Genomic DNA, 18550 nt, shown 5'->3' with positions numbered 1-18550 from the left:
TTTTCTGACAGATTCATTGTCAGATTAATTATTTCAAACAGGTCTGAGCTGATTTCCAATTGATTTTCCATAGGAGTCAGATGGGACCTGTTGCAATTAGTCGATCTGACAGTAAATCTGTCAAAATTGTATCGTGTGTACCTAGCATTAGCGGCAGAGGATCAGCAAGACAGCCAGGCAATTTTAATTGTTTAAAAGGAAATAACTATGGCAGCCTCCATATCCCTCTCACTTTAGGTTCCCTTTAAAGGGAACCAGAGATGAAGCACCCTCATGTATTTTACCATATATTTCAGTGGGAACATTAGAGAAAACACCTACCTTTCTTTCTGTTTCATTCTGCACTGCACAGCTAGCTTCTAATCAGCCCTGATACAAATCCCCAACTGAGCATTCAGTCTCGCTTTGTTCAGGAATATTTATAGCTCAGTCTGTGTTCTCATGTCTTTTCAAGTCCAAGCCTGCCCCCTGCTGGCTCTGCTCAGGAGTCATTATAGCAAAGCCAGGCTGAATGCTCAGTCAGGAATTTTATCAGGTCTGATAACAAGCTGTGCAGTGCAGAATGAAACAGAAAGCATGGTAGGTGTTTTCTCTAATGTTTCCACTGATCTATATGGTAAAATGCATGAGGGTGCTTCATCTCTGGTTCACTTTAAGTATACCAACACTAAAATGTCATCGTTGCTCTATACGGTTAATATTCTACTTTCCATCCCTGTGCATATTAGTGTAGTAGCAAACACACATCTCTTCCATTTGACACATTATCACTCTCACAGAGAACTTTTGAAACTCTGTATTTTTAAACGTTTTCGAAAAAAAAAAAAAAATCATATACAGTTTTTAAAAAGAGGAACAAATTTAATTTACACAGAAGTACTAAATGTACATCATTCTTTAAAAAAAAAATCATTCTACATTATAAATACAGTAGAAATTCTTTTATAGTACTATATTTAGACCGTAATGTTGGTTTGGGGATCGGAAGGGTGAAAAAATGATAAAGGGGGCGGGGCAATGGGTGTTTGCTTTTTTCTTTCTTTAAATGTTTGAGAATGGAAATAAATACCGAACTGGTGAGAGATCATCACAGGAAGGAGCAGACTGTGGTGGTACGTCTGTGCGGACGAGGGGGAACACACTGCGAGGTGGTAACTCTAGCAACTGGGTCACAGAATCCTGATCTAGAACATTCCTGCCGAGCTGCCTATAATGAACTAAAGAGCTTCACGACAAGTGAGCAATAATTTGGATGTTTATCCAATAACTTTCTTTTTTTTTTTTGCCTGTAATTGGTCCACTGAACATTAATTTGTGCAATGAGCTGTTTCCCCTGGGTAACCCCTCCTCCTCATCCAATGGGGAACGAGATTAGAAATAAGGATGAAGCAGCTGTTGGTGCTTGAGCGACTAATGCCGATATGATCTGTGCACCTACTTAACGGAAACATTAGTAGTTCGTAGTGTCTATTTTTTTAGCCAAGTATAAAACAAGTATTTTATACCAGATCACAGCAGGTAAAATACTCTTATCGCCCAACTCCACATTTGTCTTTATTATTTTGCTTCCTGGGATTAACGGCAACCTATTTCTGAAGGATTCTACCATGAAATAAGCACCGGATACTAGATATTTTTTTTTTTATGGAAATCCTAAAGTATACAGACTGCTTACTGACACAAATTCATTGCTGCTCCCTCCCAACACAAGAGGTCACACCTAAGAGAATTAATTTGAATAAGCCACTCTTCTCAACAGTAACTCCTAGTGACAGAAGGGAGAGGGAAGTTTGTGTGAAAAAGAAGTTCAGCAACTCGATACTGCAGGAAGTTTCCTGTAATTTGCCAATTTAATTATAAAATACACTCTTGCTGATGAATGTTTTGAATGCCTAAAATCTTTTGTTTGTGCAAATGTTCTTCAAATCGGGATTAGAACCACTGCCAGTGTCTTATTGTAGGGTCCCCACTGGGAAGGTATGAGTTTGAAAAGAAACGCCCAAAAAAAACAAAAACAAGGGCTCCAATCATGAGATGAGCAAATGAATTCTTCCTCTGTCTGTAGTGCCCCTTCCATATTATCCACTGGGCATTCAATCAAATGCTTGTGGATGTGTAGCATATTTGGAAAGTAACATTTTCATTCAATTTTCAATGAGTTAGGGGGACAAAAAAAACAAACCCCTACAATGTTGTCATGTCTAAAAAGTATTATACACTAACAAAACAGTCCTAACATTACCAAATGGCTGTATCAGAATGACTGATGTGGGGGAAAAATACTGATAAAAATGTGACGAAAAGTAGCCTTAGAAAAGCATGCCCCAAAAACAAAACAAAAAAATTCTAACAAGCCACTCACAGAAACACTTGTAAAATATGATCGAAACAGTGCTCAAGGTTGTTCAATACCAACCAAAAATGTTTAGTGGAGATTAGAAGATACGATTTCCAGGCTACCTTAGGGGTAGGAACTCCAGATTTACCTTTTGGTATTCAAAGACTTCACTTTGGGTGCGTGGATACCCTGAAAGTATGCCAAGTGTGCACCAGAGTGCGCTATTCTGGGAAAAGATCAAGTTGACCCCCATCAAACCAATATAAATCAGGGACCAACGTGAATGTTTTGTAGGCTTTTAAAGTTTAAGTGCAACTGTCTGTGCCCATTAGGGACAGTGAGTGACAAATTATTTAAAACACCAGGGCCCATATGCAATTCATTTTTTCACCTGCGTTTTCTCCTAGGTGATTTTTTTAAACTTGTCAATAAAATGGCTTTTACACCACCAGCAAGAGAGAAAATACTCAAAATAATTTTGATAGTACTTTTTCACCTACTTTTTTAAATATATTTTTATACTTGAAAAGTGCTTTAAAGTTACTGTATACACTAAAATACGAGTCGACCTCGTGTTCAAGTCGAATATTTAACCCTCTTAAGCTGGAATTTTTTTTTATTGACTCAAGTAAAAGTTTACCCAGCAAAGTTAATGGCTGCTCTTGGGGACCAGGAGGGGTTAATGATTGCACTGCATAGAGTATTGCAGCCATTAACCCCTCCTGTCCCTTAAGTGCAGCCAATACCTCCTCCAGGCCCCCAAGTGCAGCAATTATTCACTCCCTTTTATGCAGCCCAGTATTTCCCTCTACCCCTTTACTTGTTAATTGTTGTAGCCAGGACTTTCATACCTGTGTTTTCTTGGCATTTCCTTTCCTCAAAGTATCACTTACTACAGGGTAAATTGCTGCAAATGAGAATGTCGCTATTACAACACACATTACTCCTTGTGCTCAGTGTTGCCTGTGACTCGAGTATAAGTCAACCCCTATACTTTTATGAAGTGAATTAGAACTACATTTCTAGACTTATACTCGAGTACATACAGTATTTTTAAATCGAAGATGAAACATTATCTCCTAGGAAAAAACTCAAGTGAAATAGTGAATTGCATATGGCCCCAAGTCTATAAACATGAATAAAAGGACACTTGTGGGCTAGACTGGGCTTCTTCAGTGTTCTAGACACTCTTCAGCACCATCAGGGTGGAGGAGAAAAACAAAATGATAACAAAAAGGAGATTGTTTTTGTCATTTTACAAATAATGCGAAAAGACTAAATAATAGAAAAACATGAAAATGTAAGAAAAGTGACAAAATGCATTGAAACTCCAAAAATTTGTCACCAACTGATGAAGAATCTATTGGAGATCTTTATATAAATGCCCCTTTGTCTCTAGCACACGAATTGATTTTTTACGGGACTATGGAGAAGGCATTACAGAGAGAGGACTAGGTAGCCCAGACTGCAGCAAAGCCCAGGATGAGGGAGGCCCCAAACCCAAGTCAATCCAAAACTAAATAACTTTGGTTTTCCACTTTAACAACTGCAGCTTCACACTGGACCTGATAGATATGAATGTCGTGCTACTAAGTGACTTAAAGGAGTCTTTGCACAGTGAAACCGTTGAAGAGATTCTGTCACCAAGCCAAATACCTGTGCAACTGGCATTCTTTGACGCAGTAATTCATTCTAAAGTGCTTTGTGGTATTCCCTGGATATACCCTTGTGCCCCTAAAACTAATGTGCAGCATAGTAACAGAGGTTAGCTGCCTCCATCAGAACCCCACCCCACTTTTCTTTCATGACACATTTACTTTCAAGGGAGTTGATTCACAAAGCTTACTGTTCACCTTAACTGTAAGGAGAGCTAATGCATGAGATAAACAAATAAGGAGAGAGAATTCATGAGAAACTGAAAGGAGGCATAAATAAGGAGTTAAGTCAAATAAGGAGAGAAGCCACGAGTTAAATCATTTAAAGTGGATTTGAACTCAGAACTCCCTCTCTGCTCTAAAAGATAAGCAATTGCATAAATATCCTTTAAATAAAAACATTTCCTTGTTACAGTTTATAAAGCTCGTACAGAGATTCTGCAGTATATGTACTTCCTAATTTACTGGGAGCACACAAAGGGTTAACCTCCCATATTAGCTCAGAATTTGGCAGAGAGCTCACAGCTCAAATTATACAGGCACATTAATTGCAGATAAGGGAGAATTAGACAGGCTGTTCTCTATAAACACACACATGGTGGATTTCACTGGGTTTTCCTTCTCTCCTGTGCAAGAGTTCAGGTCCGGTTTAAGGAGAGATAAATTGTGAGTTACTAAGTACGGTGTGATAATTCAACAGAGAAGCTTTGTGAATCAGCCCCAATGACTCTTTCAAGGCACCTGCAGTAACTGTGCAATTACAGGACTAATATCCAGCCAATAACTATAGCACAAGCATGTATCCAAAGTGCCAAATGTATTCCCAGAGATCTTCTGGTATGCTGTGACATTTTTGCCACCAATTTGGGATTGTCACCTTTCCCTAAAGAACAGGTTACAGACCACACACACATCGTACAATCATCCATGTTAGTCCACCATTGCACAAAGCATGTACCTATTGTAATAAGGGTAGACTTCTGTCCTTACAGAAGTCCGTTCATCTAAGAGCAGCCAACTTGCTTCATAGTCTGATCCACTTCACCCATCTATAAATTCCTGGACAATGACTTTTACTGGGATATAAATATGAGGGGACTGCATTGCCCTATCCAGCACAGACGTACCATTCTGACTCCAAGCAATTGGAGAAGTTACCTTATTTGGACATTTACCCCTCTCTGATTACCCCTTTATTCTTGGTGCACCCCAAAACAAAAACAAAAAAAAGGTGAATATTTATTTTCATGTATAGCGCCGTCTGTGTGCACTGTGCATTCATTTTCTATTTTCCCAGATAGGAAAATAATAATTATAAAAAAATACAACACAGAACATAAAAAAAATCCCCTGACTTTGATGTTTGAATAACTTAAAGAAATATCATTACAATAAACTTTAATATGTTTTGAAGCCAGTCCCTTCAGTTTTCTCCGTAACGGCGTTAAGTTTTTATTTCCTTTGTCTTTTTTTGAAAGTTCAAGTTGAGATGAAAGAGAAAAAAAAAGGAAGATGGAGGGGGAGGTAAAAAAACAAAAACAAAACAAAAAGTTTTGAAGGCAACAGAGATCACCAGTTGAATGCGTCCTTTGAAAAAAGTTTTGTCTGGAGAGATAGCCGGCCCATGCCGCGAAATTCCAAACTTTCCACCAAAGAAGTGACACAATTTCTCTATGAAACCACTTTCCGCAACAAGCGGTTAATGGGTAAAAAAGAAGAGGGGGAAAAAAAAAAGGAAGGGAGGAGAGGGGGAGGCTGGGGAAGAAAATTGAGGCTTAATCCGAAAACATGTGCCCTCCTAAGTACTGCGGTGGTTCGCATCCTGCTTAGCTCACAATCGTCCTGCTCCCCGGTCGATTCATTGTTTTAATTCTCATGGCTCGCTAGAGTCTACTCCTTCCCCTGTTATCTATTTAACGTCCTGGCCCCCAGACCTCCATTGTGGTTGGGGGTGAGGTACGAGTCTGTGCGGTGGACTGGGGAGGAGAAGGGTGAGGAGGAAGAGGAGTGATGATATGAAGGTTGGCCTGAGGAGCGCAGGAGGTTGCTAGAACTCCCACCACTCTGGGTCTGCTGTAGGTTAAGGATGCTGTCGATTGCGCTCTGCAGGTGTTCGTTTAGAGTATCATCTTGGGGACTGTCACTGGAAAAGCTGGCATTGTCAACGTCATACTGATCCGACTTCAGCCTTTTGGCTGACGGAAGTGGCATCTCCCAATTCAGCTCTGACTCATTTTCCACCGATTCAGTCTTAATCACCCGTCGATAGAATCCCGAATCATCCTCCTTGTCCTCTCTCTTCAGGCTCATCGTTGTCTCCTCTTTCTTAATAGTCTTGCTCTCTCCTCTATTTAAGAATACCAATTTTGGGAGATCTTCTTTCTTTACCCTACCACTTTCTGGGACAGCCGGTGCCTTATGGGACGTAATGACACTTCTCGACCCATCTTCCTGTTTTATAGTTTGGGCCATGACTGGAGGCTGTGCAGGCATTTCCACCGCTGACCTGTTATCTGCTGGCTTACTAGTCACAAAGGCATCCACATTTTCCCGATATGTCTTACGAAGAGGCAGTCTACAGTATGTTGCCAGGGGCTTCTTTTCAGCTGGTGATGAGTGGTCTAAGGTACCATTCATCTGTCCAGTGGGTGTGGTGGTTGCAACAGGTGTTGGATGAACAACAGTTTTGATGACAGTACTGGCAGGTGTTGTAGGAGGGGCAGGAGGAGGTGGAGGAGGCGGAGGATTGTGATGAATGGGATCCAAAGCCGTATTGTGGATTACTTTGCTAAGCCCTGCCTCTTGCTTGATCTTTAGTTTCAGCCCGATTCGACTACGGGCCTCGTAGGTTTTGATTGGAGGCTTGCTTCGGGAAGGGAGTGCATCGTCATCAGCATCAAGGGCGGGGGAGGCTTTGGCCCAAGTGACAGAGGGGGAGCCCCCACTACTGTGCTTGATCACTAGCTTTGTAGGGTGTATTGGCGTGGAGGTCTGCATCACAGCAGGTTTCTGTGCCTCTGCCACAGGAGCAGGACAGGGCGAGGAAGAGATCGAGGCAACAGATGGCGTTATAATTTGAGACCGTGAAGAAGAGGACACATATTCATCTGCAATGGAACGAGAGTGACAGTTAAAGGAACATTATTAAAGTAAACAATTTTTCAAAACCTTTAAAAAATAGTCACCTAGCCCTTGTAATACACGGAAGTGGCAGCTAAGGCTTATTTCTTACTTTAATTGTTCTATTATATCAGAGTGTCGGCATCTCTTTAAGAGAATAGCTCAAGTTCATGGGGGAGACAGCTCTGGGAAGAACAGTGCAGAGTAATTTATCTGCAGCCTCCCCCACACCACAGCTTGTTCTGAAGCACAGGACCACCGCTGTTTGGTTTAGTATGCTAGGATAAGTATGAGGAGTTATGAGGAGTGAGAGACCAATGCTCTCACTCCTACTCTGGCAGGCAAATAGTTACAGGAGCGAGAGTCTCTCCCTCCCTCCCTCCAGATGTAATCTGCCGCACAGCACAGTGTCACGAAGGGTGAATTTGAACATAAATATATTTCACCTCCAGCGGTAGTTTTCCAAGCTGTGCCCGCTATAATGCTGCCCAGTCCAGGCGAATGCACAGAAGCTCATATCAGAGGGAGACCTCCTCTCCTTTGACAATGTACAGTATGTGCGTGCCTGAATAGGAATGTCAGAGTATCCTACTGCAACGATCACGTGATTCAAAACACGCTGTGCTGTGGTGGAGGCTGGAAATAGCTTAGTCTACACTGTTCTTCCCAGAGCGGCGTCCCCTGTCATAATGGACTGTTCCTAAAGCCTTCGCCGTCAGTAACTTTTTGGAATGCTGACTTTCAGGTACAGTTTGAAAACCACACATTTTACACAGATATCGTTATCAGAGTCATTTATTAAAATTGTTGCCTCATTCATTCATGCTGCTTACACATAATTGATTAGTTTGATAGTATTCCTTTAAACCATCTAGAAGGAGAATAAATCTCTGCTGTAGTTTACATGTAAAATTGCATTCTAGCCAAATAATAGTTGTAGCAAGTAAGTTAACATGTCAAAGGATTAGTTATTCTTCCACTGCTGCCACATTGCATGGACACTTACTTCTATTAAAGTGAATTGTATCCCTGGGCAGAGAAATATCTGCGTGAGGCTCACCCAAACCCGGCTCCACTCAGTAACTAGGCAGTGTCCACTGGAATTTATGAAAACGGTACATTCTGCCCTGGTAGATGGTTAATTAGGCCTATAAATGCTGCCAACTGTTGTACAATTACTCAACAGTAAAGACCCACTATAAATAAAAAAAACCCTCAAAATCCCAAATTAGAATTAAAGGTTAAAGTGTAACTAAACTCAGAATTTCCTCTCTGCTCTAAAAGATTAGTCACAGCATGATATTTGCACTATAGATTACATTTCTCCTGTGTTCCTGTCACTTAAAGCAGGCAGTAAAACAAAAAAGTAATATTTCCCTTTAAATATAAAGAAGCATACACTACAGCAGGTGCCAGAGGCACTGCTAACACACATCAATGTCAAACCCAACATGAAGATTTATACTGCCATCTAATGGTAAAATAATGGAAGTACACATACCTGGTCTTTCTTTTGCCAACTGCCGATCCTGAGACAATGCAACCTTTTCTTCCTGAATGAACATTCTGTCAATCATCACCATCTCCGCAGATGGACTCACCCTCTGCATGAGAGAGAAATGGATCAGAAACCATCACAACATGGGTGATCTATGTGGGCTGCAATGTATTCAAAGAATTTATAGTAATGCAACCACACCAGCCAACACCATTCCTGAACTATAATAATGACCGCTGCCTGATAATACACATACTGGACCCTGAGTGATCACATCAGTAACATCAGAAGATCTCAGACTTGCAGACCTGAGGTGGACCTGAAGGCCTCAGGCTGTACTTCTAGACCTGAGTGTGGACCTACAGTAAGGATCTCAGATTGGACTTGTAGGCTTGAGGATGGACCTGAGACTGTACTTGTAAAGTTGAGTGTGGATCTAAAGAACTCAGATTGGACTTACAGGCCTGAAGGTGGACCTGAAGGCCTCAGACTGCATTTGCAGACCTGAGGGTGGACCTAAAGATCTCAGATTGGACTTGCATACCTGAGGGTGGACCTGAAGGCCACAGAGCTCATCTGTACAATTAGACAAAATAACTATATGCTGCAAACAAGATGGGTGCACAACTTAAAGAGACACTGAAGCGAAAAAAATATATATAATATAATGAATTGGTTGTGTACTATGAATAATTACTAGAAGATTAGCAGCAAAGAAAATATTCTCATACTTTTATTTTCAGGTATATAGTGTTTTTTCTAACATTGCATTATTCTATAATATGTGCAGATTACACAACACTCAGCATTCAAAATGATTCTTTCAGAGCAGTCTGTGAAGTAATGACATCTCCTCTGGCAGAGGAAAAGTAAATAGTCCAGGAACAGTTGAGATAATAAAAGTCAGATAACAGCCCTCTCCACCACTAACTTAGTCGGAGAGCTTAATGGCTTGTTTGCATAGAGATAACAACTGAAGTTTCGCAACTCTTCCTGAACTGGAAACAATTACACTGATGTATCTGATCTTAATGTTTTATTTCTTAGCTGTACTACACATACAAATCATAATATCATAATTTTTTTTCGCTTCAGTGTCTCTTTAAGCCCACACTGCTGAGCATTTTGCAATGCTACTGAGTTGTGTTTTGAAAAATGCACTCCCATTGCCTTGAATAGAAATCGTAGCTAAATTGCTACGATTTTTCCACGATTCTCATTCAAGACAATGGGAGTGCATTTTTCAAAAAGCAAACCCAGAGCAAATAAGATACTCACCTAAGTAGGGGAAGGCTCTGGGTCATATAGAGCCTTCCCCTTCCTCTACTCATCCCGTTGTTCCTGTGCTGGTTCCCCAGTAAGCAGTCTCTGACCGATTCATCAGAGACTGCTCTTTTCAGCTGCGGGTGGGCTTCGGAAGCTTTCGGGAGCACTCGGGCTCCGGAAGACGGGCTGCTCCGCACTGCGTGCGCTCTCTCGTGTGTGTGAGCAGTACGGAGCCTTCTGTCTTCAGGAGCCCGAGTGCTCCCGAAGACTCCCCCAGCAGGAGATTTGAATGGAGGAGCCTGCGGGGGAACGAGGGAATGAAGAGAAGAACGGAAAGGCTCTATAGGACCCAGAGCCTTCCCTCTCCTTAGGCAAGGGTGTGTGTTTTTATTTAGGCTTCAGATTCACGTTACGGGAAGTGAATGTGGTAGGAAAGAGGAGGGAATGGGAGGGAACATCGCAGCAAGCCTGCCTCGTCCTGTCTGAAAATGTGATCTCAGCCAAAAGCCAAGGACAGGCTAATTCTGCCTGGAACAAGAGCTGAGGAAAAGCGCTGAAGAGAACAGTCCTAAACGGTGGCAAGATGCTTTGCTTATAGTCTAATCATCGTATCATATAGGCTAATCGTCTCTTAGGAGATAGATAGCACGGATAATAAAGGACTGGCAAATAAACTTCACGCTTTGTACCATCACGACTATTACTTTAGAAGTGACCAATGCAATTTAACTAATGGCCAGCTCTCACGTGGGCTAATGTAGGTGCAAAAACAAGATTTGGAGCAAGAGTAATGCTACATACACACTTGAAAGATTAATGAAAGATCACAGACCAATTTTACCACCTTCCATGTAGTATGAGAGCCATACTCTACACAGTCTATTCTATGGAGCTGAACTCCCCATCAGATAAAAATCTTTGCAAAATGCTGAACACAAAGATGCTGTACACATTCAAAAGATCAGTATCTGCAAAAGATCTGTTCCTGCAAAATACATTCATAGTCTATATCTGCAGATCTCATACACACCTTGTTTAACAGACATTCATCTGCAGATCAGATCCACCAGGATGGATCTTCAGATCTGCAGATGACTGTCTGATCTGCAGATGAATGTCTGTTAAACAAGGTGTGTATGAGGATCTGCAGATATCAGACTATGAATGCATTTTTCAGGAACGGATCTTTTTCAGGAACAGATCTTTTGCAGATACTGATCTTTTGTGTCTGTACAGCATCTGTGTGTGCAGCATCTTGCAAAGATTTCTGTCTGATGGGGAGTTCAGCTCAATAGAATAGACTGTGTAGAGTATGGCTCTTATACTACATGGAAGGGGGTAAAATTGGTCTAAGATCTTTCATTAATCTTTCAAGTGTGTACACTATAAAGCAGGTGTCCAGTCTAATTAATCACGTTATGGAGATTAAATAAATGTTCTCACTGGTTGCTTTAACAACTTACTCCACTCTTTCCCCAGCTCTCTTTGCTCTTCTGTAATGATCTACTTTGCACAGGACTTTGTACAGTATAATCATGGTTAAGAGTGCATGCAATCCTCAGATTTTGATTGGCCAAGGATTGCCACATTTTACCACCTCCATGCAGTATGAGCGTCAACAGATTTTGAACAGACTACACTACACATGGAAATAGGCAGTCGTGGTTTCGTGGAGTGTGACAGTGGAGACTTAGCAGCACAAACGCTACGGGGGAGAGCCCTAAAATCTCTATGCTCAAAACAAGGTTTTAATATGCGAGTGGCCATATTGAATCTACAATAAATAGGTGAATGGTTTTACGCTATGGAACGATGCTTTTTTATCTTTGAGGTATTCTATGTGGAACAATTGTGAAGGATATTGACGTGTTAGAAGATCGTGACAGGCAGAGGGTGGCCTTTAATGACCCTGCAGGTGCTGTAGACCCAATCTCATAGAGGATCATATAAGGGTGAGCATCCCCTTCTAGGGCTGAGGTGAATTGAAGAGATCCCCATGTGTGTCATGGTGCCTTCAAGATACGCTAAAAATTGAACTTTTGAGCAGGGGCGGACTTGACCATTAGGGCACTTGGGCATGGACCAAGGGCCCGAGATCAGTAGGGGGCCCATCCCTGGCACGTTTGAGGGATAGAGAGGAGGCGCAGATGTGGGGAGGGGGGGTGGGGGTATGGGGGTCTTGGTAGCAGGCATATTAGTTACAGCTTGCCTTCCGTCACCGATTCCCTGCAGCCTCAATCTCCTTTCTCTCTCTCCCAGGCGTCCATCGTGTTGGTAACAGCGCTCCCTGTGATGACATGCGTGCGGTCATGTCATCTCAAAGGGGGTGCTGTTACCAATGCGACAGCCGCCGGGAGAGGAAGGAGATAGAGGCTGCAGGTGAGTTGTAACTACTATGCCCCCCCTCGCACCTACCTATCTAACCTATACTGCGGGCACCTACTAGAGTTGGGCGAACAGTTCGGCTGTGTTAGCCGAACTGCAGCCGAACTGTTCGGCTGCCCAACCTGTCATTTTGATGTGGCTCTTACTACTTCCGGGTCGCAATGACCCGGAGTAGTACGTCTGCGCTGGCCCGGCGGAGCGCGTCCTAGATCGCGCTCCAGTTGCCGGGCACTCTCTGCGCATGTGTGTGACGTCATTGCGACCCGGAAGTAGTAAGAGCCACATCAAAATGACAGGTTGGGCAGCCGAACAGTTCGGCTGCAGTTCGGCTAACACAGCCGAACTGTTCGCCCAACTCTAGCACCTACCTATCTAACCTATACTGCGGGGCACCTACCTATCTAACCTATACTTGGGGCACCTACCTATCTAACCTGTACTTGGGGCAACTACCTATCTAACCTATATGGGGGGCACCTACCTATCTAACCTATATGGGGGGCACCTACCTATCTAACCTATACCTACTGGCACCTACCTATCTAACCTATACTTGGGGCACCTACCTATCTAACCTATACTTGGGGCAACTACCTATCTAACCTATATGGGGGGCACCTACCTATCTAACCTATATGGGGGGCACCTACCTATCTAACCTATACTGGGGGGCACCTACCTATCTAACCTATACTGGGGGGCACCTACCTATCTAACCTATACGGGGGGCACCTACCTATCTAACCTATACGGGGGGCACCTACCTATCTAACCTATACTGGGGGCACCTACCTATCTAACCTATACTGGGGGCACCTACCTATCTAACCTATACTGGGGGCACCTACCTATCCAACCTATATTGGGGACACCTATCTAGCCTACACTGGGGGCACCTACCTATCTAACATACTGGGGGCACCTACCTAACATACTGGGGGCACCTACCTATCTAACCTATACTGCATGCACCTACCTATCTAACCTATACTGCGGGCACCTACCTATCTAACCTACACTGGAGGCATCTACGCCTCCGCTGCACAAGCGGGTGTGGCTTGCGGGTGTACGGGGCCCCATAATCTCCTATTGCCTGGGGACCCCATGAGTTGTCCGTCCGCACCCAGTTTTTGAGAGACTTTATGTCCACTTTACATACACCTTTGTACATGTGGTATTAAGCGCTGTATCCGTTTGATGGTTTCGTATTGAATTTTAGGAAGCGCTCCACAAGATCTACCCCAATTGCTTTTAGCCAATGCAGTGTTTTGTATTTGTATGAACAGATTATGTAGGTAAGCTGTGATACTACATGGAGGTGGTAAAATTGACCAAGCATTAGCCAACCAAAATTGGATGTGTGTACCAGGCTTAAAGCACAAGAAGTCTTTGGAGGAAGGCTGAAACTCACCCTGGACTCTTCTAAAAGTAAGGAGCGATACTTGTTGAGCATGGCTTGCGTGCGCTTCAGGAGCTGAGTAGACACCGTCTCAAACTCATCATCCACTGTGGGGAGGAAAAGACAAAGTTTGATCATTGAATTGCGCTGCATAACTATACAGAGTACACAAACACAATAAATCAGACATTATATATTTAGAACTTGATCGATTTAAATGGCATGGCGCCGCTCCAGTTTCAGTTTTAAAGCACTTCAGAAAAAGCTGTATAATAAAACAGGAGGAGGTCTTACCTTTACGCAGATCATGTGTGTTGGGCAGCAGTCCTTGGTACACATGGTAGGGGAGGAGCCTGTGTAGAGCATCTTCAAAAGAGTGAAAGGGTGTCTTGTAGTCTGGATGCAGGACTGAACCCTGGTGTTTATGTAGCTGCTCCAGGAAGCTGGGGAAAGAGCAGTGGGTTAGCAGGTGGCTTAACACTGTAGTGGTGGCCACTAATGATCCAATCTTACCCAATCTATGTGGTAGAAGGGTAAAGTGAGTGAATCTATGAAGGAATACTTTATGGAGCCAAGGGTGTCAAATTCAATCATGTAAGGGGCCAAAATCTAAGTTGTTTATTAGGATTCAACACGACACATTACTGGAGCAAGGAAATATTACATTGCTCTGCTGCACTGCACTGACAATGTTTCAAAGATAAACACTGTCACCAGGGTACTCCTCTATATGGAAAGACTGTGTGCTGTCATGCTTGTTACTGCTTAGGCCACATACACACATCAGACCATAGTCTTTTGAAAATGAAAGATCACAGACCAATCTTACCACCCTGCCTGTAGTATGAGAGCCATACTCTACACAGTCTATTCTAGTGAGCTGCATTCCCAATCAGAAAAAATCTTTGCAAGATGCTGCACACACAGATGCTGTACAGACACAAAAGATCAGTATCTGCAAAAGATCTGTTCCTGCCAAAAATCCATTCCTGCAAATTGCAATGATAGTCTATGAGATCTGCAGATCATCATACACACATGATTTAACTGACATTCATCTGCAGATCAGATCCACCAGGATGGATTTTCAGATCTGCAGATGATTGCTTGATCTGCAGATGAATGTCAGTTAAATCATGTGTGTATGATGATCTGCAGATCTCATAGACTATCATTGCAATTTGCAGGAATGGATTTTTGGCAGGAACAGATCTTTTGTGTCTGTACAGCATCTCTGTGTGCAGCATCTTGCAAAGATTTTTATCTGATGGGGAGTTCAGCTCCATAGAAAAGACTGCGAAGGTATGGCTCTCATACTACATGGAAGGGGGTAAAATTGGTCTGTGATCTTTCATTTTCCAAAGACTATAGTCTGATGTGTGTATGAGCCTTTACAATCATGCACAATTGAAGCTCTTGAGGGTCACATAAAATGGCAATGAGGGCTGCCTTAAGGTGGGTACACACATCAGAAAAAAAGTCTTTGAAAAATGAAAGATCACAGACCAATTTTACCCCATTCCATGTAGTACAAGAGCCATACCTTCACAGTCTATTCTATTGAGCTGAACTCCCCATCAGATACAAATCTTTGCAATATTCTGTACACAAAGATGCTGTACACATGCAAAAGATCAGTATCTGCAAAATACATTCATAGTCTATGATATCTGCAGATCTCATGCATACCAGACAGTCATCTGCAGATAAGACAATCATCTGCAGATCTGAAGATCCATCCTGGTGGATCTGATGTGCAGATAAATGTCTGTTAAGCTGTGTATGAGATCTGCAGATATCATAGACTATGAATGCAATTTGCAGAAAGTGATCTTTTGCAGGAGCTGATATCTTGCAGATACTGATCTGCTGAATGTGTACAGCATCTTTGTGTGCAGCATCTTGCAAAGGTTTTTATCTGATGGGGAGTTCAGCTCCATAGAATAGACTGTGTAGAGTATGGCTCTTATACTACATGGGAGGGGGTAAAATTGGACCATGGTCTTTCATTTTCCAAAGAGTTTTATCTGATGCGTTTACCTAGCTTTAGGCCCATGGGCCTTGTATTTGACACTTGTGCTTTAGGCCGTCTCTTATATCACATAGAAATGGGAAGATTAGACAAAAAAATTGGATCATTAGCTACCATGTCTTAATTTCAGGGAAAGAGGTTATTAGTGATCATTTACCGCATTGTAAAAACTGACAGTGAACAGACCTTATTGTATAAATATTGTCAGACTGCAACGGATCTGTTGTGGTAGAGTGAGACGCACTTCTGTGCCATCTGCGATTTTCCAGCACAGGCATTTGTGTTTCCCATATTGCCTATGGTTGAAACGCATCTGCCCCAGGCTCCAGCCAGTCCACAGAGGACCCTCAGAGCAGACACTACACGGTCTGCTCCCGCTGGCAGAAGGGAACTCAGCCTTAGTGGCCATCTTATTGTTAATGAACCCTTTAGCTTGCTCAGGTGGTTTAACACAGACACATGTGCTCTCGTGTTCATTTGATAAATTAAAGAGAAACCGTAACCAAGGATTGAACTTCACCCCAATCAGTGGCTGATACCCCCTTTCCCATGAGAAATCTTTTCCTTTTCACAAACGGATCATCGGGGGGCTCTGTATGGCTGATATTGTGGTGAAACCCCTCTCATAGTGTGATGTCAGGACAATGGCTCTGACATCACACCGTGGGAGCCTTATTGCATTGTGGGAAATAACAGCTGTTTCCAACTGCCAAAAAAAGCAAGCCGCATCTCCTTACACTGACATCACCTGCCAGCAGTAAAAATGTCACCATCTGATGCCAGAATGTAAATCAGGGAGTGGAAAGATTTTACAATGGGCAAACACTGAATCATTTATACATAGTTATTGTAAAAATAAAGCACTTTTTTATTACATTTTTTTCACTGGAGTTCCTCTTAAAGTTCTAATTTCCCTTCCAAATGTAATTTCCTTCTCTGCAGCAATGGCACCAGGGACAAAATAATGGGAGTAACGTCTTTATTCTAGCAAAAGAGGTCATTCAGAGGGAACCTGAAGTGAGTGAAGTGCGAGGAAAATGCAGGCTGCCATATTTTATTCCTTTGAAACAATACCAGTTGCCTGGCTGTACTGCTGATCATTCTGGCATAAATAGTGTCTGAATCACACACGTGAAACGAGCAGGCAGCTAATCTTGTCAGATTTTTGTCAGAAATATCCTATTTGCATGCTTGTTCAGAGTTTATGGCTAAATGAATTAAGAGGCAAATGATCAGCAGGACAGCCAAGGCAACTAGTATTGTTTAAATGGGAATAACTATGCCAGTCTCCATATCCCTTCTCAATTCAAGTGTGCTTTAAAACAAATTTGAACAGCTGTGTGCGATGTTCAGGGGCTGCAGGCACTGGATGCCCAATGCTGAAGACGATGGGGGAAACCTCATTACGGTCCAGAGGCTTTCCCCTCCCTAGGTAAATACTCCTTTTCTCCCTACAGGTTTACTTTAAAGGGGGTGGCAACACCAAAAATAAAAACAAGTCTAAAAAAATATTTTTGGCCTCAATTTTCTAAATGGGGCACGAATATGTCTCCCTCTCATTTTCACCCAACTCACCCATGCCGGTGCCGTTGCCGACTTACTGGACTGGGAGGTTGTGGGTAAGCCTGCTGGATTGTGGGGAAGTTTTTTCCCCCCTCTTCCTCCCCTCCTTTGCCGTTTGAAAGTCTCCCAGTAGTGATGGGAAGTCCCGATTTTTTCAATGAACCTGTTCATTCGAATCAGTTCATTAAAAAAATTCGGATCATGAACACACATTCTGTGTAAAATTTAGTGGATGCAAAGTGGATGACTGTGTTCACTTTCTAAATGCACATCAGCCTCTGATTCTGCACTTTCACTACTTGAACTGAAGATCCGTTCAAACAGTTCCTTCTTTGAACCATTGAGACAAGGAACTGTTCAGATCGGAGTCAGGAGCTGCTGCTGTAATCTGATCCCTGAGTGAGCTGGGGGGAGTTCCTTCTCTCACTAGCTCAATCTTTACAGCTCAGCAGCTGCAGTTCCTGTTTCATCCACTGAACTGTTACAAATGAATCATTCCTTGTGAGCTGAGTGATCTAATTCATCACACTGAAGAACCAGTTAAAATGAACGAATCGTTCATGAACTGGACAACACTTCTTTTCCACTAAGATGCTTTGTTCGCGATTTGCGATCGCGCTTGTTAGTGGAAAAGGGTCCTTATGCCTTATTCACACTATACGCACTACTGTGCGCACTGCAGCAGCACGTATAGTATGCGATCAGCGAGAACATCAGAAGTGCATAGAGAGCACGTCTGATGTTGATACTATGCGCGCTGTGCAGCAGTGCGATCTCACTGCTGCACGCATTTTTTGAAAAAGCGCAGCGCTGATCCCATTCACTGCAATGAATGGGATCAGCAGCGCAACGCATATGGCTTGCGATCGGATGCACTTGCATCCCAAACACACAGCCCTACACGTTGCCCAATGTGAACGAGGCCTTAGGAAGCTTTACACATTGATGTAAGCTTGTTGCCAAGGTGATGTGTGCTGTGGGAGTCCCACAGCAGGGAGGAGAAAATAAAACACTGGGCTGGGTTGAAAAAGAAAAGAGCAGAAGTGATGTCACTTTTGGCATCACAGAGAAGCAGTCAAGATGGAAACCAACATAAAAATGTTTCTTGTTTTAATATTTTTTTTTTTACTAAATTCTGCCAGTGAACACTAAAAATCAATGGGAAAGGTAGGCTGACCAAGAAATTTCCTATTGAATGATATTTTACTATTTTTTTTTTTTCAGTTAATATGGACTTCCAACCGACTTTAAATGCCTATTTACATTCTGGCCTGTTCTGCCCAGAGAAGCTCAG

At 42.6% G+C, this 18550-nt stretch overlaps 1 protein-coding gene across 6 annotated transcripts in view; it reads right to left on the bottom strand.

The window, feature by feature from the left end:
• Positions 1-840: 840 nt before the first annotated feature.
• Positions 841-18550, bottom strand: part of BICRA (BRD4 interacting chromatin remodeling complex associated protein) — a 187249-nt gene continuing 169539 nt past the window's right edge. For all 6 annotated transcript variants that reach the window (XM_068250590.1, XM_068250588.1, XM_068250589.1 and 3 more), the window contains 4 exons: positions 13956-14104; positions 13674-13768; positions 8615-8717; positions 841-7100 (listed from right to left, as the gene is read on the bottom strand). In XM_068250590.1, coding sequence (XP_068106691.1) covers positions 5899-7100; positions 8615-8717; positions 13674-13768; positions 13956-14104 — 1549 coding nt within the window. In that variant the 3' untranslated portion in view covers positions 841-5898. The remainder of the gene's footprint in view (positions 7101-8614; positions 8718-13673; positions 13769-13955; positions 14105-18550) is intronic.

The sequence above is a fragment of the Hyperolius riggenbachi genome, chromosome 8 (genome assembly GCF_040937935.1).
Source record: "Hyperolius riggenbachi isolate aHypRig1 chromosome 8, aHypRig1.pri, whole genome shotgun sequence".
In the NCBI taxonomy this organism is placed as follows: Eukaryota; Metazoa; Chordata; class Amphibia; order Anura; family Hyperoliidae; genus Hyperolius; species Hyperolius riggenbachi.
This window is presented reverse-complemented; position numbering and strand designations above follow the sequence as displayed.